Raw genomic sequence first — 23,270 nt, 5'->3', positions numbered from 1 at the left:
GACAGAGATGGTTTAAAAAAAGAGGAGGGAATTGAGAAGGGTCGAATAAAGTCAGCCAGATAATAGGATGCCAAATTTGGCCAGGTGTTTTTTCATGCTGCATGCAGAAAACCTTTGGTTTTAATGTACAGTGTAAAACAGTAAAAAAAAGTTTCATTTCAAAACATAAAAACTAACAACCCAGCCAAACCCCAAGCCTTTACTGGGGAAACATGCTCTCTGAAGTCAGTGGGAGTTAGCAGTAAGCAAAGACTTTAGGATTTGGCCCAGTGACAATAACTTTGTTGTAGAGCTGAGGACTTAAGCGTTTTCATTGCGAAGCAGTTTTAACAGCGTAAGTTTGGAACCCCAGAAGTAGGACTGGAAACACTGACAGAATATTAACTATAACAACTCCCAGTAGATCTCAGTCTTCCTTTTTGTTTTAAGACGGTACAAATGTGATTATACAGTATGTGGGATCTGGTGCTGATGTTAATTTGCCCTCAGTTAGTATCAGCCTCCCTGCCAGCTGTATTTCCATATTTGCTTCAAGAGACATATTACCATCTAAAGTATTATAAAACAGCTCTGCTAAAAAAAAAAAATAAAGAGGAAAAACAAATGAGTAAAATAAATTAGTGGAAACTATTGCTATAGGTAGACCAGCACTTTTTAGCAGAACACTGGTTTGGTTTTTTTAAAGGTCCAAGGGGGTCGTATTGAGCTTTAATTTCTCATAAGATCAATAGTGGAAAATAATGATGCACACTTCATAGGTGGACAGACACGAGATACAGTCAAGGATGATTAATTTTACATTCGCAATCACATTCACTGCAGATTATTCATGAAAAGGAAAAGAAGCAAAACTCAGGCCCTATTATTATTATTATTGAAGAGTCTCAGCAGGTAGATAGCAGTGTAGCTTCCTTCACCTCAGCAGGGCTGCCTGGATTTACATTACTCTGAAATCCAGCCTTTTAATCTTCAAATTTCATTGTGCCACTTCCACTGCAGCAAAGATTAGTAAATGACTAAATCGGGAGTTACCAAAGGGAAATCACTGTTCCATTTAGAAGCTGAAATGGAAAAGAGATATCCAAACAGGGCAGCAAAATGTGGGATTCCCAGAAGGGACTTCAGAAAGAACAGTCCAAATTCCTTCTACGTCAGGAGACAAAAGATAACCACATGTGTGCCTCATCCTAATGGGGACAAAGTATGGAGATGACCAGCTGCTTAGCAACCAGATGCCTGAGGTGAAACCCAAAGTACAAAACAAGATGTTGTAAACACATGCATGTCTTGAAACTGCAAGTACAGGGGGATTTAAAAAAAAAATGGTAGGTCTGTTCCTAACCATCTCTTGCTTTCTTTGTTAGCTTTCCTGTTGGTTTCAGGAGGAAAGACCAGAGACAATTCAATTGCCAGACCATGAGAGAGAGAGAGGAGCCACACAGAGATTTGCAGCTGGTTATTCCACCAGCCACCTTTCATAACCTGAATTATAAAAGATTTCCCGCAGCTGGTGCCACCCATGTTGGAACAGCTGTTTAGCAGCAGGGAGGATATAATCCTGGATATAAATATGGGATTTCTAGTCTTTCCCTCTGCTTGTGAGAGGAGCAGCTCTTCTTTTGCTGGGTGAGGCAGGAGAGGAGATCAAAGGGACAAAACATTTTCCAACCCCGATATAAAACAAGCAACAGGATTTGGTCATGGCTGAAGTGTTGCTTAGTTTGATTTGTAATGTGTTTTGATTTATGAACATGTTCACAAAGGAGGAAGAATTGACAATCATTGAGCTCAACACAATGAACCCAGCAAATCATACTTTGGGACTGTTAAACTGATCTTCATGAATCGGATGATAAACTTTGGAAAGATACAGTAAAGCTTCTCTGAAAGATCTTCTGAGTTGTTAGCTTGAAATGCTGCAAATTTGAGAAAGTTTCACTGTTTTTCCTCTCTGCTAGAAGCATGCTGAACACAAACCATGGTTGAGTGATATTGCAAGCATTTTCCCCAAACTAAACTTTAATCAAACCTGTTAGAAAGTTTGAAGAAATACTAATAGAGATTAGATCTCTCAGGAAGAGAAATGTAATATGCACTCTTTTCTTTCTAGATTACTTTTGCTAATATAGCTTGATTAAAAGAAAGCAAAGAATACACGAACATAGGGCTGTTCAAAAACACAACAGCAAAAATGCTGTTAGATATAAAATTTGAGAGTTTTAGCTAAATGAATAAATTTATTAAATGGGGGGGGGGGATTTTACTTAGTTTTTTATAAAAAAGCCTTAAAATTTTCTGGATTTGACATGCATAGAAGTATTGTTATATTTATTTTGCATACATTTCCTCCTTTTTACAAGATGTTTTAAACTCTTTAAATGACTGTGAGTCTTTTGAAGTTAATATGAAAATATATTTGGCAGGGAAGGTAATACAAGCTCAGGGTAAGTCACAATTGCAGAATTTCTAATGCAGAGTTTACTCTTTTTATGCCTTAAGACAGATATGAACATAACAGAGACAAAAAAGGATTTCCCTGAGGTTTGATGGCAATTGTTATAGTTAATAAATTGTTTCTGTTTCCTCAAATCTATCGCTTCCTGGACTGCATTACTTTGTCCTGTCACACCTTATGCTGAATTTTGAAGATATATAAAGGAATTTGGAGCACAAGGGATGCTTTTTCATATTTTCAGGCCTTAAAATGTTCAGCACTTTATTTCCTGTTTGTCTCGCATATTTGCTAATCCTGGTTCTCTGAAATATTAGAAGAAGACATACCCAAAACTGTAGGATAATTTCCAACCAACTGCAGGAGCAATTGTTTGAGAACTAGATGAATTTTTCGGCTTGGTTTAAACCAAACCAGAGTCTCGTACAGAATGAACAGGTCTGCTGAGCAAACACACTGTTTGGCTACACGTGCAGACTGTACCTCTTGATAATTTAGAGGTCTGCCAATTAGAGATGCAAACGCACAGCTGCCAAGGATGTAATACAGCAGGAGAGGGCTGAGAATGTGTGATTCGCAGTGACATTTGTGGGAGCACTGACAACTGAGCATCCCTTCAGATTTCATCTCTCAAACCCTGAGGCTCTTTCAGGGATTTTTGCTGTTATGCTGTGGCATGCCAATCAGAGCATTTCATTGTAGTTAGGGTGCTACGTGCGAAACAAAATCACAGAAAGAGCCCTGCCTGAAAAGGTTGATATCCTAAATAGGTTTGAGGATCAGTGAGTGGTTTCAAAACCAGTGTAGGGTGGGGAGGAGAATCTGAGGATGACAATCAGAGCAGCAAGAGCCAACCAGAGTAGTTGGAGGTACCCAATAAATCACCAATAATGTTATTGTTAGGTATTATGGAAAATGTCTCCCCTTTGACTAGTCCAATGCAGCATTCAAGCAGACAGTTTGATTTATTTATTTTTAACAACAATAACAAACATATTTGTTCTAATGCCAGCTATGCAATCTGCTTGGGAAAATACGCAAATATAATACGTAGCAGATTCTGCAATAACGAACACTCCCTCTTTGTCTGTAGTGGATTAAAAGGATACAGCTTCCAAGAAAGCTGGCTGGGGCAGACACAAATACATGATAGGGCCAGATTCTCAGACTGTGTAAATCAGCTACAGCTGAAGTCAGTTTAGCTAATTCAATTTGTACTAGTAGCGTATTTGTACTATTTGTTATTTAGAAAGAAGGTAGAAAACGAATCAGCTTTGCTCACAAATTTTATCAAGGATGGTTTGCCAATAAACAATACCAACCCCTTAAGTGTTTGAAATATCCTTTTATCTTGTTAATGCTATAAGACATGGTACATCTCTCATCAGCAGGCAAACACACATATTATTTATGAAATTGCATACTGGCTTTGGGCATGTCATAACCTTGTTTTTGCTCATTAAAATGCCAAGGCAGTGCATTTTCAAACCAAATCCAGAAAAAAGCCACCCTTGACTGTGCTCAAAAATCACTGACTTTTGTATCCCTCAATTTTAAGAAGAAAATTATTAGCCTTCATGCTCACAAAAAGTAAGCACTTCTGTTGGAGCTGGTTCCTTGTTTGCTCTTAATCAGCATAGCCAGCTGAAGCCCAGCAATGCCGCAAGGCTAGCTTACACCCAGGTAACATCCAACCCTTCAACAAACCTAGTTAACATCCGATGTCTGAGGGTTGCTAATAAAAATTGGATGCTCCTTGACCCAGAAAATGGACTGTACTCAGTAGAATAGATGCCATTCATTAAGACTTTTGCTCTTTCCCTTATTTGAAAGGCTTTTGGTCTGAGTCCCTTTTGGTCATATCCCATGTACCTGACATGCTCTCTAGTGAATCTACACAACATCATCTGGGCCTTATGCATTTAAGTCCTTCTTTTATAACAATGTGAGAGTCAAATAATTTGGAAACTTGCTCTAAGAAGCTGAAAGAAAGAAGAAATGGTTCGTTACAGAAGGTGGACGTAAAAGCGAAATCTGCTGACAGAGCATTTTTAGTCTGCGTGGCTAAACAAAATAACTACATTTTATAAGAATTGCAGGAATCAAACTGGCTTGATGGCTCATTCCAACTCTGTTAATACCCTGCATTACTTGTAATCCATCTAATGATATTGTTAACATTAGTGCAAAGAAAGGTATAGAGAAGAGCAAGCAATATCTTTTTTTTTCATTTCCAGCACAGTAGCAATACAGCAGACAGCTGATGTCTGAAAATGAGGGCTTGGTTATATGGTCTGTCAGTAAAGTACAGTTTATAAGCCTGGTTCATTTGTTCATTTCTCCTGGAAGATAGTTAAGAGTGGAAATGTATAAAAATAATCTCCCTGTTGGCCCCACACTGCACAGGAGCCTCTGCTGCTGGCAAGGCTGGTTAGCAGTGGCTGAGAAGGGAACAAGACCAAGCGTGTTGGGAAATAAGGTGATGTGGGCAGACTGCATGAAGGTTGCTCTGAATGCCAAAGCTGATGGCCCAAGCAAATTAATATATAATATAAAAAATATAATATAATATAATATAATATAATATAATATAATATAATATAATATAATATAATATACAGTTTGTCCTCCTAGTAACCACCATTCACTCTGAGATCACTAAGGAAGGAGCTTCAGGAAGGGGAATGAAGCATCTGTGTGTAGGAGGTGGAAGGAGTGAGGCTTTCCCTGAGCTTTGAATGGTGAGAAGGTGTGATGAAGAAGTTGTGCTAGAGAAATGGTGATGGCATAGGGCATTTCAGTTTGATTTGGGATTGTGGTTTCAAAGCACATCTCCCAGTTGTTGCTGCTCACCCCACTTTGGTCCTTGTTGTGGCACATAGAGCACAGGCTGCATCACTTGGGGGTTTGCCTGTGCTCCAGGTGTGCACCTAATGCACACCGGGACTGACAGGGTGGTCTAGTTCAGAGTACTCTGTGCCCTGAAATGCATACGGTGTGTATGCTGGGTCCTCAACAGCCCCTGTTTCATTCTCCAGCTCCTCTCCTACTGAGCCATGCTGACTGCTAATGTAGACAAGCTGGAGAGGCAAGGGAAAAAGATAGCAGGGAGCAGTTAGGAGCCTGAATAAACTACTGTTTGCAGGGTGGACAATTACCTTTTGTAATTGCAAAGCTAGAGATTATAAAACTGCTCAAATCACTAATATCTTCCCAACTTCCACGGGAAGTTCTTAAACCAAAATTGTAGAAGAGAGTTGTGTGCTTCCAATGCTTAAGTCAAATAAAGCCTTAGTGAGGGCAGGTGTAATTCCCATTCACATCAAAAACAGTGGCACCTAGTTAACACTAGGAATAAATTTCAATAGCTGTCCTTTTGCTGCCTCCTGTTTTCTGGTTATAGCAGCTCAAGAGTTGTGGAATAGGGCAATTAGGAACAGAGGAGGTGCTGATAAGCTGTGCTTCATCAGAGCTTCCAGATCCCTTGAAGCTTGAACATTCAGTAACTCAGAGGAAGCTGGAGATTGTGCTGGAAGATACTGAAAAAAAAGGTTAATAAAGCTCTAAGGTTGAGCTATTGCACTTATCTCTACCTTGCCTGCGGGGTTAGTATGTGTGGTCACTGAGAGTCTGTGTGACTGATAAAATGCTTTTAACTAGAGACAAACTTTTTTTCCCCTGACTCTAATTTCAAACCACAGGAACATCCTGGATTTGATATCAAGGGTTCATGTTTCTGAAGTGTCAATGTTGTGAAGTCTCGTGATGCTATCATGGGTCTAGAAAAACTCTTGTGCTTGTGGGAATTTTATTTTTATTCAAATGAAATCTAATTTGTAGCCTTCCTTGCAGAGGAGAAAATGTGAAAGGCTTAGGAGATTTATCTCAAATATGTTTCTTAAAGCCTTTTTGTGCTTGGTTTAGCGGTTTTTTTCAGTCCCAATTCATGATGTTTCATTGAAATGTTGAAGTAAGTATTGAGTGCAGAGCAACCCTAGTTGCACGTTTTTCCAAAGTTTGGTAGTGTTTCTTCCTAAGATTTAGCTTTGGACTCATTCACTCTGCAGAAGGAACTTATAAATAGTAAAATCTGCATACTTTCCTTTCTATTGAGAGAGCTGATTCCTGCCTCGGGTGAATGCTATAGCAGCTCTATTAGGAGCCAGTGGCATCACAAGTGCATTAAATCAGCTTATGGCAGATCAAAATTAGGCACGTAGTACATGCCTGTAATACATGTATATACCTGTTTAATTACATTTGAAATCTCCCAATAAAAGAACAGGGCTAGGCCACAGCAAACTTCAAAATGAGGAGATGGTGATATTTAAGTAAGGGAAGTGATGCTCACTTGACTGTAGCACAACAAACACTTAAGCTTTTATGGTTTTACAGTTTATACTATCTGTACAACAACCTGCCCTTGCTTGGGCTAACTTTTCCTGAGTAAATAATCACATACCAGTACCTTATTTCAAATTCTCTCATGGGCCTAGTATGAGAAAGGAAAGTTGGATCAAATTTTAAAACCTGGTGCCAATCTTCTATTGCCCTGTATACTGTCACTTATGCAAGAAGGGAGTAAAACACTGTTCTGAGAGTTACTTTTCAACAGTACTGAGCAAAGAGTATATTTAGCTGTGCAAAATGCTAAACGTTGACTATGTTCTGCTTTTTTTGCATAGTCACTTCTGTACTCATATAACCTGTTTGGGATATAATAGCTGCAGGCTTTTATTGGTGGTTTAGGTATGCAATGCAAGCCAAACAAGTAGGTGTCTTCCAGCCTGAATGCATCTGTATTGACAAGGATGCCCACCTTGTCTGGAAATTATTTAACTACATTGACATAGGACAGTGCTCAGGGAATCTCAGAGAGGACTATAAGCTTGTGCAGAGGTGCCTGCCAAATCTGTGAATGTAACTTGGTCAACTCATTCTTGAATATGTGCCCTGGTCTGAACATTGTGGTTGGAGATGCACGGAGTATGCACAGTTGCATGCTCACCTTAGGGTGTATGCATATGTTTGGACATGCATAGCCTGAATGCTGGACTGCCCTTCTTTGGAAAACTGTTGACTTTTCTGCCTGGGGAAGGAAAGGCTGCTGGTACATCCCTTGACTGGCAAACGACTGTGCACAAGAGAATGGGATAAGGATAGTGAATGCAGAGCTCCTTAAAATATACTGCATACACTGTCCAAACTAGCAGGACAGTTGTTTCATGATTAAAAAAATACTGTATTGCACAGCTTAGTCTTCTTTCTGTGGCAGAAGCAGCGTTTCGAAATATAATGTACTTCATGTGGCACTGTAGAAATGGATGGCAAATCAATAATGAATGCCATTTCAGTCACCTTGTGGTGTTGTAATTCTCTGTGTTTTGCTACACTAATTAGGTCTGACTTCAGTGAGAAGCATTTCAGGAGCAAGGGGGTGAATTATTGCCAAGTTCCTGGCTGTCACCAGGGAGATGAAGTAATCTCAGTACTGAGTAACCTCAGTGATTTCAGGAGCTGGTGACTTAACATCGAAGCAGAAGAGGGAGGATCTCACATTTTGTTGGTGCAGTTGTACAGCGAGTTTTGTTGTTGTACAGCTAGTCCATGGCTTAGGTTTCAGCTGAAAGAGCTTCAGAAACCAGAAACTACTCTTACCTTGTAGTTGGCATTTAATGACTTGATTGCTCTTATTTCCACATTCCCCCAGAGACTGAATGTTTCTTGCAAACAGGTTATTTCCTTCATTTGCATCCAGGGCTCCTCCCATGAGCCCAGAGAGAGTCATGGGTGAGAGTGGTGCATGTGGGATGGGCCCCTGTCTCCAATCCCTCCCTGCTCCCAAAGTCACTGTGGAGAAACAGCTCAGGGAGCAGAATGCAGTTTGCTTCCACGTAGCAAACCCAAATACTCTTAACCAGAGGCAATGGCAGCTCTTTGCCTGTTCATTGGACTTAGGGAGTTTATTGTGAAACGTGTGGAAGAGAGCTGGAGCATCTCCCTTTTCCAGGGACAAGCTGTTCATGTCTGAAGGCAGAGAAGAGGCTTCCCCCTGGGATGCCTTGAGGCTCCTCTCCGACAGCAAGCTTTTGGCTGCATTGTAAAGAAAATGGATGGATCAGGAATAGAATCTAGGGAGAGAAGCACTCCAAGGCCACTAAGTCAGGGTGACAGATCAGTGCCATGCTTCTTTGGGAAAGTATGTGAACTCCTTCCCTTTATATTAGTGTGATTTATGATTCCCAATCTTCATTGCTTCTAACATAAACAGTTTCTAATATAAACCATCCCTGCTGGTTACCACAGACAGCCTGAGCGGCATGGAAAATTTTAGTTGTTACATCACATTCACCCAGAGAATTGCAGCAGTGATTGAAATGATTTTGCAGTGGTTGGAATAATGCTGAGAGAAAGGTGATATGGAGGAATTACACTTCAGAGACAGCAAATATGAAGTGGACGCAGAGCTGGCTTTCCTTTTACCTGGGCTCTACTTGTGGGCCACTGGGAGTTGACAAACCTGCAAATTTGTGTAGCTGGTATCCCAATAGCTTCTGTGCCTCACCTAGCACCCTTCTCGGCCTTATATAAAATTGGGGGGGGGGGGGGGGGAAGAATGAGAAGACCTCTGACAAGGCACAAGACAGTTTACAGGTAAAGAGTCTGAGTTAATATTCAAGTTAATAATGCCTTATTTTGGTGCTTAATAGTCTGACAATCAATACACAATACAATGTACAAGATTATATGTGAATGTGTGTTAACGAGTATTAATTAATGCATTAACTATCAATTGGCTAGTTAATTATACTGTTACTGCTCCTTAGCCTACTTTCCTTTAAAAAAATAAAAGAAAACAAGGCTTTCTCAGCCAAAGCTGCATATATTCTCTGTTTCTGCCAAATTCAAGCAATTTAAGTATATCAAATATATTTACTGAATTCACTCTTCTTGTACTGCTGTTTAACAGCTCTTCCTGAAATGGCTTTACAGGCTGCTTAAGGACCATGTAAGGACAAATAATACTGTAAGTTCTCCCATGCTTGAATACAAAGGATATATTCTCCAACGCACACAACTCTCTGCAGTACCTCTTTGCTGTCATACCTGAAAGAAAAGACCAATAGAAGGATTCATCAGGGCTATCAAGTTTATTGTCTATCAATCAGAAAGCATATGTAAGGTAGTTTATTTTCTGACTGGGATACGTTTTCTTTGCTCTGAAATTGCTGGTTAAATTCTAAAGTCAATTTCATTGTTCAGGTGGTTCAAGGTCTACCAGTGGCTCACAGGTTCACTTGTCAACAGCACACCCCAAAACCAGGACCCTTGCCTTGCTGTGGAAGAGGAAAAGGCAGTAATTGTAACTGGCTTATTTGTTGCAGCTGCAGAAGCTGAAACGATCACTCTCCTTCAAGACCAAAAGCTTGCGGAGTAAAAGCGCTGACAATTTCTTCCAGAGGACTAATAGCGATGTGAAACTGCAGGTAGACTTGATGCCTGAGGTGAGCACAAGCACTGGGCAGCTCCCCAGCTCAGAGAGCCAGGCGTCCTCCCCCACCAGAGCCCAGCAGCTGCCAGAAAACAGCAAGGCTCACATCTTCCAGGAGCACATCTTCAAAAAACCCACCTTCTGCGATGTCTGCAACCACATGATTGTTGGTAAGAAAAGATTTTTTAAATCTGTGTGGGTGTCTGTGCTAGAACTTGCAGGATGACCTTTCCATAACTTATGTGAGCCCAGATGTCTAATTGAGAATACCCATAAAAAGGAACTGGACTCATGTCATGTCTGCCATAGGCTAATACAAGTTCTATATTTGTTGACAGATCTCGTGCCTTGTAGACACATACTGTTACCACAAACTACAGGTGAGGGTTTCAGCTAGAGTCAAATTCCTCTCTCATTCAGGTTATACTGAGCACCAAGCACAAATTCTGTTACACTAAAACCAGCTGAAATCCACCTTGCAGACTTGTGCCTGCTATTCTTACTCTTTTCCACAGCAGTAATTCTCACTCTCTTGCTCCTTGTGTCTGCCCCCACACCCTGCAGTATACCCAGTTCCCATTTGCTGTGGCAACCATGCCTACCTCCTCCAGCTGCCTCGCATCTCTCCTAAGTGTCAATTGGGCAAGAAGTACCCTCAGCTGGGTGGTAGGCTCCAAGCTGTGTGTGTGTGCACATGTTGGCTGTCTAGGACATGTGTTTTGGGAGACCAGGTCAACAGAACAAGTAACAGCTGAATTCACACTGCAGACTTTCTTGGGATTCTTCTACCTGATCCCTGCTACTCACAAAACCTCACACAAACTTTATACCTTTGAAAGATTGCCCTGTCTTCTCTCTGAAACTGTCCATGGGTATTATTCTCTTCAGTGTGCAGAGAAAACTCCATAGTGAGGCCTGCTTGTAAGGTGATTTTCAGAGCAGTGTGAAGGCCTAAAAAGCCAGCCTTCATGCAGCCTTCAGGCTGCAGATTATCTATGGTGCTATGCAAGGACAAGTCAGGAAAGAAGTGGTAGCAGGTGGCTGGAGGTGTAGACCATGCATGGTCACCACTGTGGGAAGCTGCAGGAGTTGCTATTCAGAAGTCTGGTCCTAGAAATCCACGTCACTGTGGCTAGCTTGTTATGCACATGATTTGGTCTTCTTGCTACTTATCATCTAGTTGTCCCAACACAGCAGATCAGGAATAAATTCAGTGGCAGTGTACCAGTGTGAAAGTGAATGACACCATTTACAGGTTTTTAGGCAGGACAAGGAGTAAAACACTGGTTTAGCTTCATGTAGAAGTAGTGCTGATACCGAAAAAGCTGGTCGAAGAAACTCTCTAAGACTCAATTTTGGAGTTTTAGAAAGCAGGCATTCTTTATTGCAGCGCTGGTTGCATGGGGCATCGCTCCACCTATCGTGCACACCATCAGGCCTAATTGTGCAGGTTAAGTACATGTTCTACATACATATTCACTAGATTGCTGAGAAATGTTATACATATTCATTAGTTTTCTGGGAAATTATTAGCATATGCAAATGTCCTTTACGTAGGCACATTGAAGGTCTCTGGTGGTCTTCAGGAGTCCTCTGGTGGTCTTCCATAGTCTTCCTCACTTGCCTGCTACTTGACCCTTCTCTGATGATTCTGCGCGGTGTGATCTTCTGCATGTTTGATACATCTTATCCTAAAGAATGCTCATTAGTGCTTCTATTATCTATGCTTACATTTTGATGTAATTCACATGGATACTTCTAAACTAAGTTACCTAAAAGGGCTAAAGTCCTTATCTTCTTCAGTGGGGGCTTGTCCAGGATGGCCCAGAAACTGCAAGGCCATCCAAAAGCAACTTCTCACACATTTTGCAACATATAGAACTCCCCATCCACCACTGATCAGCAAACAATCGGGCAAAGAAACAGCAACGCCATTGTACTCAGAAAAACATCCTGCATCAGTGCACGTCTCTGAGTACAAACTATTGTCTGCAATTTGTTGAGCTTCCTGAAATAAGCTCATGTCCCTTGGCATGGAAGTCACTGCCTTTCAGATAACAATATGGTAAGTTCTTGAAAGATGCTGATAGGATTGCTCAACCCTTTTCAGAGAATGCTACCTCCTTTTCCACATGCGGGTGCTTAGCATCCCCCATTTGCGTGGGGAACCCGTGCTCTTTGGAAAAGGCAGCTGTCTGCAGAACATTAAATCTGATGCAAGACAATCCTGCTTGCATAAATTAAAGAATTGAATGTATGAGGCCTGATTTCATCCTCTCTGCACCACAGCTCTACTGAATCCATGGAAACACAGGAGTTTTGATCCCAGATTTTTTGATGTTATTTTCCAGTCTTTTAAGGTTTTTTTTCTCCTTTAAGTGGTAGAACGAGTCAAAGGGAGAAGGCGTAAAGCATCAATATCAGGGAAGTTCATAGTCCAGAGATTGAAAGGAAGTCTGGAAGGTAGGCAGTTAGTTGAAATAACTTTATGTATGGAGGCAGGCCCAGAACTTGTCTCCTTCTGTAATGCAGTTGGACGTTCTATCAAAGCTTAGTTTCACAAATATATACTGCAAATATAAATCCTTTGCATTTCTGGCAGCTTCTCATGAAGTTGCATGGAGATTAGTATCATCACAAATCTGCACAACTCAGCAATACTGTTTCAAAACACTGCTGCTCAAGACAGATTATTACTGGCAGCAAACTTCGCAGGAAGTAACTCCAATTCCTAAACACCCGTGCTCTTTTGCTTTGCTGGGCAATCTGTGTCCCGCCTGGGATAGGCAAGTCCTGAAGCATAGCTATAAGCTTCAAAATATCAGCTTTAATTCCACCTGCCTTCTGAACTTTTTTTGTTCTTTTCTATCCTCTGGGGCTTCCTTTTTCTGTTCTGTATCTATCTTAGCCATTTCATTAGAGAAAGAAGCCTTTGATAATTGCTGAAGAAGCTAATGCAACCTATTGTCTGGTGGCAGGCTGAGTCAGGTGAATTGCTCTGACCTCCTCCAGCTCATCTTTGCTTGGAGGTATGGCAGAAAAGATGTTAAGAGTTTTACCTTATAATGCCTTAGAGTCTAAATGCCCTGATTCTCATAGACAGATGTCTAGTCTATTCCTGTAATCCTCTCTCTTTGATCCTTACTGCGGTCATGGCTGGTTTCACTGTATTGTGTTTTAAGCAGCATGGGAGATCTGGATGTTAGTGTTTGTAGCTCAATTAATCCACATAAGTTATGCAACTGTTGGGGATGGTGAAGTAAAATAGGCAGCTTTTCAGGAAATCGTGTCAAGCCTGCTCCCCAAAGCAGACTCAAAAAAATTCACTTCTGTGCAGAGACTCTGAATTTACATGCAACATGGAGCCTATTTGTTCTCTCTCTTTGCATTTTTCACGGGCAGTGACGTTTGAGAGTAACAAGTCTATGGCTTTAAATTCCTTATTGATGAGAATAAAAGCAAAGACAGATACATGTTTTGAAGACTGGGGGAAAGAGTCCAGGAAAATCCCAGCTTGACTTTAGATGGTTTCAGTTTTGCCACCAAGAATGATTCTAGGTTCACCTTAAATGACTCTCTGTTCTATGAACTAAGCAGCTGTGTTCGGTACAGGGCAGCATGAGGAACTGTGCATAGCATGAGCATGCAGTACGCGCTTCAGTCTCACTAGCATGGCAGAATCTGTCTGTAGCTTCAGAGTGAACAGGACACTCAGAGCAGAGGCAGTAGGCTCCCTGTGCTGCTCTTTTCACAGCAAAATTGAAGCGAAGGAACATGAAACATTGTCTTGCTACAAAAAATATGCGCATCATCTCTCCTTGATTGTTAGGCCCTATGAGCCAAATGTTGCCATTGGGATATAGCACGTGTGCCTGTTTGTTCATTTGACAGAAGTACAAGTCATAAGATGAAGGCCAAATACATGTAATTGGTTTCAGCATTCAGAGGAATATATTTACTAGGATCAGTATAATGCAGACTTACTCATTCAAATGCTTTTCATGCATCCCGGAGTGCAATGCAACGTATTCAAAAGAAACTCTGTTTATTGGTTTGATTTCAAAAAAGAAAAAGCAGTATTAATAGTGTGCTTCATACCTCCAATTAAAGACAGGAGTCGAAGTGTTCCTACTAACTGTACTAGACTGGGGCTAAAGTTCCACCTCAGTAAGCAGAAGGAAAATTTTATATAGAAGCAGTAGTTTTCTGCCAAGTGAAATAAGGGACAAAATTTCAGATTCAGGGGAGCTCTGGGGAGAGCATGGAGGATGCATTTTACATTGATAAGGCCTTCTTGCAGCATCAAGTACTCCAATACAATCATCAGTTCTTATACTGAAGTCAACAGTAATAATTCATGTAATTTCAGAGCAAATCAATAGTATGTTGGAGCAGACTCTGCACTCCTTTCTGCTGCTCACTGTTCTGCCGCTGTGACCTCCAAGTGTTGGTTAGTATAGGAGTGAGGTTTCAGCTCCATGGTGGGTTACGTATTTTCCTAAATATATCCATCCATGAACATCTTCTCACAGTATGACTCCTAGAAACCCTTTCATTTGCTGTACTTACTAGTAGTATTTTGAAAATCAAAGTATCTTGTGGGAGGTATCACTAGGTCATTATTTAGAAGACACTGGTTTGTTTATTTTACATCACTGTGAAAAGAAAATCAAGTCAGAACATCTCTGAGTTTGCTTCGTGTTATCTACCATTTTCTGTGTTTAGCAAGAATGTGGTAAGCTTTGGCAATTTCCAATAAGGGGAGGCAAAACTGCGTGGCACCAGCAAAGATAGAAACTATTAAATTAATGTTGCATCAGGTTAGAGTCTTAAACTATGCTGATCAGAAGCAAGTTCTTGCTCTTCATCAGTCTCTGGTGTATCATCAGTCATCTCTGTGATATTTTACTCTTGAAGAAAACATGATGTCAGTACTCTACTCTTGAAAAACATTGTGTATTTTAAAAAAAACTCCATCCGTAGACTTCTCAACATTTTACTCATTTGCAGTTCATTTCCTGTGCTGACTCACATGGAAAAAATGTTTTTTTCCACACATTCCAAGCATATTACATGCAATTAATGTATTCCCATCTAAGTCAAATATAAGTAGTGTAGCAAAATGTAAGCCACTTCGCTTTTAAAAATAGCTGACTTTAAAGTCAGACCTTTAAAGCTGTGTTTTAAAGAAATAGCTGCTCATTTATAACAACATCGCTGTACATTTCTTTGTGTTTCAAAAGTGTACTTAGCAGTTTCATTCCATACTTAACCTTAACTCTGACACAGAATTTTGACAAACCACCTGTTTTATTGACATACCTGTTGGGGTTTCTTTGCCTGGAAAGACACACTAGAGGGCTACAAACTTTCAGAAAGGCCAGACAAAACTGTGGTCTGCAATGTCCAATAATCGTCAAAAACAGGTCCTTCTGGATCATGCCATCACTGGCTTAGGTACCTGAGATATATGCATTTATAGTTGGTCTCAGGGCAATTGAGCTTCTGGTTTGGATGCAGATTCTCCAGACCTTTGCAGCTCTGGAGGTAAATAACTCAGTACCTGCCTTCTCAGGGAACTAACTAGGTTGCAGTCAGAGAAACCTGTAGAAAACAAACAAGCAAGCAAAAAGATAAAACCTAAAATAAACCCCTGCACAGTTTACTTCCAGTCTACTAATCAGCAGTGCTTAAGCAGTGAAATTGTGCTATCCTTTCAGTATTGACTCACTCTTATCACCGCCTGTTCTGGTTTAGCCAGTCATTCTGGAGTTTCAAACAACCGACAAAGTGCCTTGAATAATTCTTTCTGGCCACATCTTTTAAAAATAGCCTGTATTTCTTTATTTCACTGTGCTACTGTGGCTACTAGAACTTTGAACCTCTTTTATCCCCAAAGCTGTAATGCAACATCCTCCATAAAGCTAGGCTCAAAGTTGATAAATTGGCCCAGCTTTTCAAATGCAGAGGAATGAAGGAAAGAAAGAGATCTGGATTGGAGCTATGGTCCCCATTTTTGTTAGTCGCTATGTCGGAACATCTTCTCTTAGACTATCGGTAACTGCGACTAATAAGTAATGGAAAAACTCCATAGTTTGAAGAAGGGTTTATATAACTGTAATTTATGTGGATGTTTATTAAATATAGCAAAATTTCACAGGAACTATGACACAGTGCTTTCTGCCTCCAGTCTGATCAGCTCCCTCATAAAGAATATTCTTGACTTTTTTTTAAGCTTGCTGCCTCACTTCATTAAGTAGGCATTCTGGTTTGATCCAAGCCTGCCTTTATTCGGCATTATCCAGGTAGACAAGGATGCGATAAACAGTCACAGGTTGATCACCACTGATTGGCAGCTAGACAAAGTAGAAGTACTCCTGGGAAGCGTGACTGTAACTGAAGCTGTGTTTCCAAGGCTATGGTAGTTTGGAGCACTCCTCCAGAGTCTTAAAACAAAAAAAAAGAAAAAAAGAAAAAGAAAGCATTTTTATTTACTGAGGATTTTCTTGCAGGATAAAAGAAAAAATAATGTTATTCATTCAGCGTTCACCCTGCCCTCCACTCCCGCAGATGACCTTGGGGGAAGAGATTCATGTTGCCACTGCATCAACATGGGAGTTGTCCCCTGTAGAGAAGGGTAAAGAGCTGCCAGTGAGGAGATGCCTCTGGAGCAGCTTGTGGAGGCGGTTTCGTGTCCACCTCTCCAAAGGGCTTCTGCAGTCACAGCTGAGCCTTCCTAGATCTATTTTCCAGATGATAGACTATTACAGTATAAAATAGTGTGTGTGTGTGTGTGAATGGTGTTTATTATTAATGCAAGAGGGCAAAGAGTTTCCTTATGGAAAGAGGTTTTCAAAAGCAGCTGAATTCAGCCTCCTTTGGTTTTGATTGTGAGGCAAAGGGGCAATTGTGTAACCTTGTCTGTGACTGGTACCAGGTGCCATCCCATATGTTATTAACTAGCCTAAAGTCCCTGTCTCTCCCTCCTTCTTCCCTCCAGTAAATCCACTCCTGGATTTAGGAGACTTAGGTTCTCGCTCCAATTGATGCTGAATGGCTCTGGGCACCTAAATCCTCTAGCACTTTTGAGAATCGTTGTGAGAATTACTTTGGTCCTCTCTGACCTGCTGTGCTAGGGTTTAGGGCAAACAAAAATATTGTATTTTTTAACACACATCTGCAAAAAAATTGATGCAAAATAATAATTTTAACATATCTGTTAGCTTGAAATTGAACCTGGTTTCTCCTATGATATCTTTCTTGAGTTAATAACTATCCATAAGCGTAGACCTTGCCACTTTTGAGAGGAGGCCTGTAAGAAGAGCTAAACAAAAGCCTTCTGGAAATATGAAGTTAAGCACCACATTAATCAAACTGTACAGTATGCAGTTAACTGTTAGTTATGGACTAGTCAGGTATAGATAATGTCATCTGGACTCTGCAAAATTTCTAGAAAGTGGATAGTTTGTCTATTAAAATACATAAAGTGGGGATGAACAGATGGAAAGAGGCTGAAACACGTATGGTACACACAGTCTAGGTGTGCTCCATTAGTACGTCTTCTATTTTTAATAAGCATGACAAAAAGTACCCAATTCATACAGCCCCATGTTTGTAAAGTAGCTACAGAGGGCCACACATTATCCCTGCATTAAATTAATATTTTTCATTGGTGACAAAGAGTTTAACATACTTTAAAGCAAATATTGAAAAGCAAATATTTAGTCTATTTATCCTCTGGGAGGGCTTCCTCCTCTGAGATGAGGCAAGAATGTTATCAGTAAATTGGATAATCAGGAACAGCTTAGCTGCAAAAAGAGGGTGGAAATATATTTTAAATTCTAATTTGTCCTTGAACAGCATCAAGCATGTTTCACATTTGTTACTAGATAATTTTCAAGCTCACTGTAATTTTGGGGAAATCGCTATTAATATGAAACTGCAGTTAATCCTCAGTGAAAAGAGACTTTAAAGATATTGACCAACATTTGCTGCCTAATTAGACGGAAAACAATAAAAATTTCCAGCCCATTTACAATCAGTATTTTAACATGATGTTAGCCAAGATGATTTTTGACCAAAAACTACTTTGAAAAACACCAAACACCCTAATCAGTAGCGGTCATTGCTCCTGAGATCAGCCCTAGTGAAGAACATAAGGGTAAGCTTAAGGTTTGTTAAAGACCTAGGGATGAAGCAGAATACATGATTTCTTTTTTTTTATGTCCTGCTATCTACTTTTCCTGAGCTTATATGAGACATTGGGTGTTTTCAGATAAGCAAATTAAAGGCATCTTCTTTGAAGCTGATCTTCCAGTAAAAACATTATTTTTCTACTTAGAGTCTTTGTCTACCAGAGTATCACTGTTACGTGGATAATTACATTGCCACATAGCTGACAAAAGCATCATCAAGAAGGGAAATTATTAGGAGCTTCACCTTACTATGAGTTGCAGAAGCCATAAAATAAGGCAATTAGCAGAAATGCTTTTGCAAGAAATAGAGCATTGCCATCATGTTGAGTAAAATGCCTACCCACAGTTGCTTGTTGCTGTCCTTAATATAGAAGGATGTCTCAGAGAGCAATGATCCTTGTGGCTCACATGGAGCATTGCATGATCTTTCTGCTTTGGTAATATGAATGCAAGTAAATGCAACTTCAGCAATTATCTTCTCTAAACTGCCTAAATTTTAGTTTTCCAGGTATACACAATCTATAACTTTTTTCCTCTTTGACATAAGTTTATCTTACATACTGAAGGATGCTGCACACACACGGATCCCCTCCCTGACTTCTAATTCTGAAGACATGCTCTACAGTTGAAAATTGTGATTACATTGTAGTTTCCTTTATAACATGCAAGCAGTGATCTTGGAAAATCTTGAAACATTTTGTTTTGACCACTAGATTATTTCCTGCTTAATAGAAGGGTTGGAAGCAAGCAAGCAAGAAAAAAAAAAAAAGGTGGCTATGTCTTCTTGCCGCAACAATTCTACTTTCCCAGCCAAGAGAGGAAATGGCATATGGCTGGTATAATCCCTGAGCCGGTGTGAACTATAACATCACAGTCAGTATGTTCCTGATTGCCTTCCTCAGCAATCACAAAAGAAAGGCTGTAGATTTACTGCACAGGAAGATCCCTCTAAATGAGGATTGGGTGTATTGATGAGGGAACTTGTATGTGCAGTGCTAATATTGCCTGTTTTTCTAGCTGCACCTCTCAGAAGTGTAGCAATTTTTCATATCTGAAGATCTGTGGCACCTGAAACTCTCCAGACAGGCTTTGTGCTGCCCCAGGTCTTTTTTTATGAGGCATGGGGATGAATTTTTAACACTGCTGGTTGCTTACAGAGCTCTGTCATCAATGGGCTTGAGCTGAGAGGCTGCTATGTGCAGCTTCATTTTGTTCCACCACTTTGCCTTCCTCTGTAAGCCTAGGCGCAGTGTATTGGCATCATCAGGGGTTCATCTGCACATCTGTTTACAGCTGCAAGGTGAGATGTTTTCTGTCTTGCAGTGTTTGTTACAGCTAGCAGATATGGAAAGGTTACGCCAAGGTGCTTGGTCTGTTTTGCTAGATGTAGTCCCTCAACACAGCTGAGCATGGAAGTCCATTTTCCATTAATAACCTCTGGATGGGTGTCATGGTTTAACCCCAGCTGGCAACTAAGCACCACACAGCTGCTTGCTCACTCCCCAGCAGTGGGATGGGGGAGAGAATTGGAAGGGTAAAAGTGAGAAAACTTGTGGGCTGAGATAAAAACAGTTTAATAATTGAAATAAAATATAATTATAATAATAATAAATGTAATGAAAATGAAAATAACAGAGAGAAATAAAACCCAAGAAAGGCAAATGATGCAAGTGAAAATAATTGCTCACCACCAACCAACCGATGCCCAGCCAGTCCCCAAGCAGTGGCCCCCCTGCCAAACTTGCCCCTAGTTTTATTGCTGAGCATGATGTCATATGGTCTGGAATATCCCTTTGGTCAGTTGGGGTCAGCTGTCCCAGCTGTGTCCCCTCCCAATTCCTTGTGCCCCCCCAGCCTACTTGCTGGCAGGGTGGTGTGAGGAGCAGAAAAGGCCTTGACTGTGTGCAAGCACTGCTCAGCAATAGCTAAAACATCCCTGTGTTATCAACACTGTTTCCAGCACAAATTCAAAACATAGCCCCTTACCAGCTACTGTGAAGAAAATTAACTCTATCCCAGCCAAAACCAGAACAATGGGATAAACAGCCACTGAGTATGACAGGTCTCAAATGTCATCAGAAGGGAGGACACAGGATGGTTTCTCTTGGAGAGCAGCAGATGAGCAATAGCCTCTGATGAGCAGCTGTTTTCCGTAACAAGCTGATGACACGCTCTGGCAGACTTAACTGCTTAGTGGTGTTCTCCAAGGGCAATAAACTCTTTGTTAGCTGACACAGAGATTCTTCTGAAGAGCAACAGAAAATTCAACACTTAAGATATTGATGGGATTTGAGTATATCTCTCACAGATGCTCTTTCAAAATGCCCTATCTGGAAATTTAGGCTGTTTCTTAACCAAAGATGAAGCTGAGCTTTTGTCAAGGGTGAGACAGCTTAAATGCCAGTGTGGAAAGGATCTTGATAACAGGTTTTATTGAAGAATCAGTGACATTACAGCTTTTACCCTACTTATTCTTTCTCACACTCATTCACTCCCTCACTCCCTCCCCGCCAGCATTTCATTCCCTAGGTCTCCCCTTCCCTGCAGGGAGATTCCTGCTTACCTGGGAAGGTTGGGCAGAAAGTCATGTTAGTTCCTGCTGTGATGCTGCTTGCAGTTACTGGTGTCAAGCACCACTGGCCAAGGTCCCTGGGTATCCCCTGGCATTGATGTCCATGGCTTCCTCATCTCCAGGATCTTCCCCCATTTCCCAGACTTCTCCCCAGGTCAGGGTCTTCACCATCTTCCTTCTGGGCCCCCTTCTTTCTGAGACCAATTCTTCCTTTCAGGAACCTATCTCTTGGCACCAGATCTTCTTTCTGGAAACCAAGCTCCCAGTTCCTCTAGTCTAAATAGTGTATGTGCATAAGAACAACGTGTGATCAGCCCCCTAACTAGTGGGTCGGTCTCCTGTCTCTTTATTAATTGGAAGATTTGGGATACATCCCTTTTGTTTAGTCAAAGTGTTATCAACATTTCCAAGCAGCCCATACCAGTTGTAGCTTAGAAATAGCAGGCTCCTGTCCGAGCGGTTCAGGGACATTCACCCATGCATATACACACAGTTACCTGCTGCCTGTTTGTGTTCACAATTTCAGCTCTTTTTGCCTATGTCAGCTCCTAAATCTGAATACATGTATTGACCCAGCTCTCTGTGAGATCCAGCTGCATGCCAGTGCCTCTGACACACTGATCTTTTTTTTTGCTCCCCTCCCCTCCAAATCTCCCCTCCCCTCCAAATCATGCCTTCAGTGACTTCCCAACAACAGCTCCAGTTGCACTGGAAATCATTTTGCTAAAACCAAGGTTATGTGATGGATTTTGCTAGACTTTTGTTATAGGTTATATCATTGTACAGGCCAGACAGCTGTAGCTACCAAGCCTATTGCTACCCTATGTGTTTCCTTATTTCTAATAGCGGTAACACAATTATAGTCAACATTATTTAAGGTTTTTGGACAACAAACCACGTAGTCATGCTGATGCAAACCACATGTGTAGATGAGAAAAGCTATGGCTTAAGTTGGCTTGTCTTGTTCCTACTTGAATCCAGGGTGAATTCAGATAATGATAATACTTTCTAACCATGGACAGTTTACAAGTGATGCGCTGAATTATTCCTGTTGATAGACAAAATCTTAGAGAGCAGATTTGGGGTATTTTTGGTTTAATGATTTAAATATTTAGAAATAAAGTAAAATCTCAGCTTAACATCCATATTTTTTTGATCCCCAGATGGACTCCCAGGCAAGTAATACTATTTTTGCATTGCTAAGCTGCGGAAATTTCTGTACAATCATTTGAGAGCAGTTTTTTTTCTTTTTTTTTAATTCATTTAAACAATAATTGATGCCACAGGGAAGTGTACTTGTAGGTGTGCTTTAGACCAGCACTACTATGTGTCAGTTTGTAACAGTGAAGGCTGAGATTGCCTCTTTGAGCAGATGACAGTAGTAAATGAAAGTGGTTTTCTGCCCAACTTGTGTGATTTCACTGAATTCAGTAACTATTTCTGGAAAAAAAGAAATTTTAAGACCTTGCACTTGGGTTGAAAGGTTTCATTTGAATGTTTTTCCACATTTACTATTTCATTTTTTGTTTTCAAAACTGCTGTTGAAAAGAAACTGAAACACTTTGGTATAAGATGTGATTGTAAAATTCTGTAAAGAGGCAACACATTGTGACTAACTGTAAAAATAACTTCCCTGAAAACCAATGCCACCAAACTGGTATAACTGTGCAGTTACTTAGGGTGGTGCCCTGAATCTTCTCTAGTTTGAGCAAATCATGAAGCCACTGTAGCTTCTGATTAAGTCCTCCTCAGCTACGTGTGATCCAAGGGAAGAAATGGCTTTGGAGCAGAAGCCTCTGTGTGGCCAGATCGTGTCCATGCACTAGATTTATGTGGAGACACGTGTAGTTATCTTCTGTTGCTCCACTTTCCAGCTCCATCACTAGCTACTGTGAAATGGGCAAAAGAGGGCGGGAGAGGAATCATGGCCATGGTAAGTCGCATGTCAGCATTTCGTGTGCGAGGCCTATCGCTGCAGGCACTGCCAGTCAGTCTGTGCTAATAAAGACCAGAAGCAACAAGAGGTTGCACTGATGAGGGAGTGTTTTTGCTACAGGAGGAAAGAGCCAAAAACCTCAGTAAGTTTGAAACAGCAGAAGGCCAGAGCGCAACTGGCTATTTACATAGCAGGGGGGTTTTTTTAACTAAACCTTTTATAGTCCTAATTGATTGTCCTAATCTTCTGGCACATAGCAGCCTCTCGTTTCAAGCCTGTTGATGATGGAGCTCTGTAAGCAACAGGCAATGTTAAAAATCCATTAGCAGACCAGAAATGATATTAAATCCCTTTGCTGAGGGCAGACTGTTCTTTTGTTCTGTAACTCTTTTCCCACATTTTAAGCAAGCCCAGGGCCCTGCTCTTCATTTTGCAGCATAGTTTCTGTTCAGATACTGTTTTTCTGTTTTCCAACTCCTCTATAATTGTACAAGGCCCTTGAAAGATCAAGGTTTTGGCACATATAAGTGGCCCTACAAAATTCAACTGCTTTTTCAAAGTGTCTCAAAACACACAAAAAAGGCTGTAACTGGATGCCTTTTCATTCCAATGCATGTAAGAAC

The 23,270-nt window shown here is 40.8% G+C and overlaps 1 protein-coding gene across 2 annotated transcripts in view; it reads left to right on the top strand.

Annotated features, from left to right (window-relative positions):
- STAC (SH3 and cysteine rich domain) overlaps window positions 1–23,270 on the top strand; it is a 74,431-nt gene that overhangs the window by 15,767 nt on the left and 35,394 nt on the right. For both annotated transcript variants that reach the window (XM_052793166.1, XM_052793177.1), the window contains exon 2: window positions 9,838–10,114. In XM_052793166.1, coding sequence (XP_052649126.1) covers window positions 9,838–10,114 — 277 coding nt within the window. The remainder of the gene's footprint in view (window positions 1–9,837; window positions 10,115–23,270) is intronic.

This window comes from Harpia harpyja, chromosome 1 (genome assembly GCF_026419915.1).
Source record: "Harpia harpyja isolate bHarHar1 chromosome 1, bHarHar1 primary haplotype, whole genome shotgun sequence".
Taxonomy (NCBI): domain Eukaryota; kingdom Metazoa; phylum Chordata; class Aves; order Accipitriformes; family Accipitridae; genus Harpia; species Harpia harpyja.
This window is presented reverse-complemented; position numbering and strand designations above follow the sequence as displayed.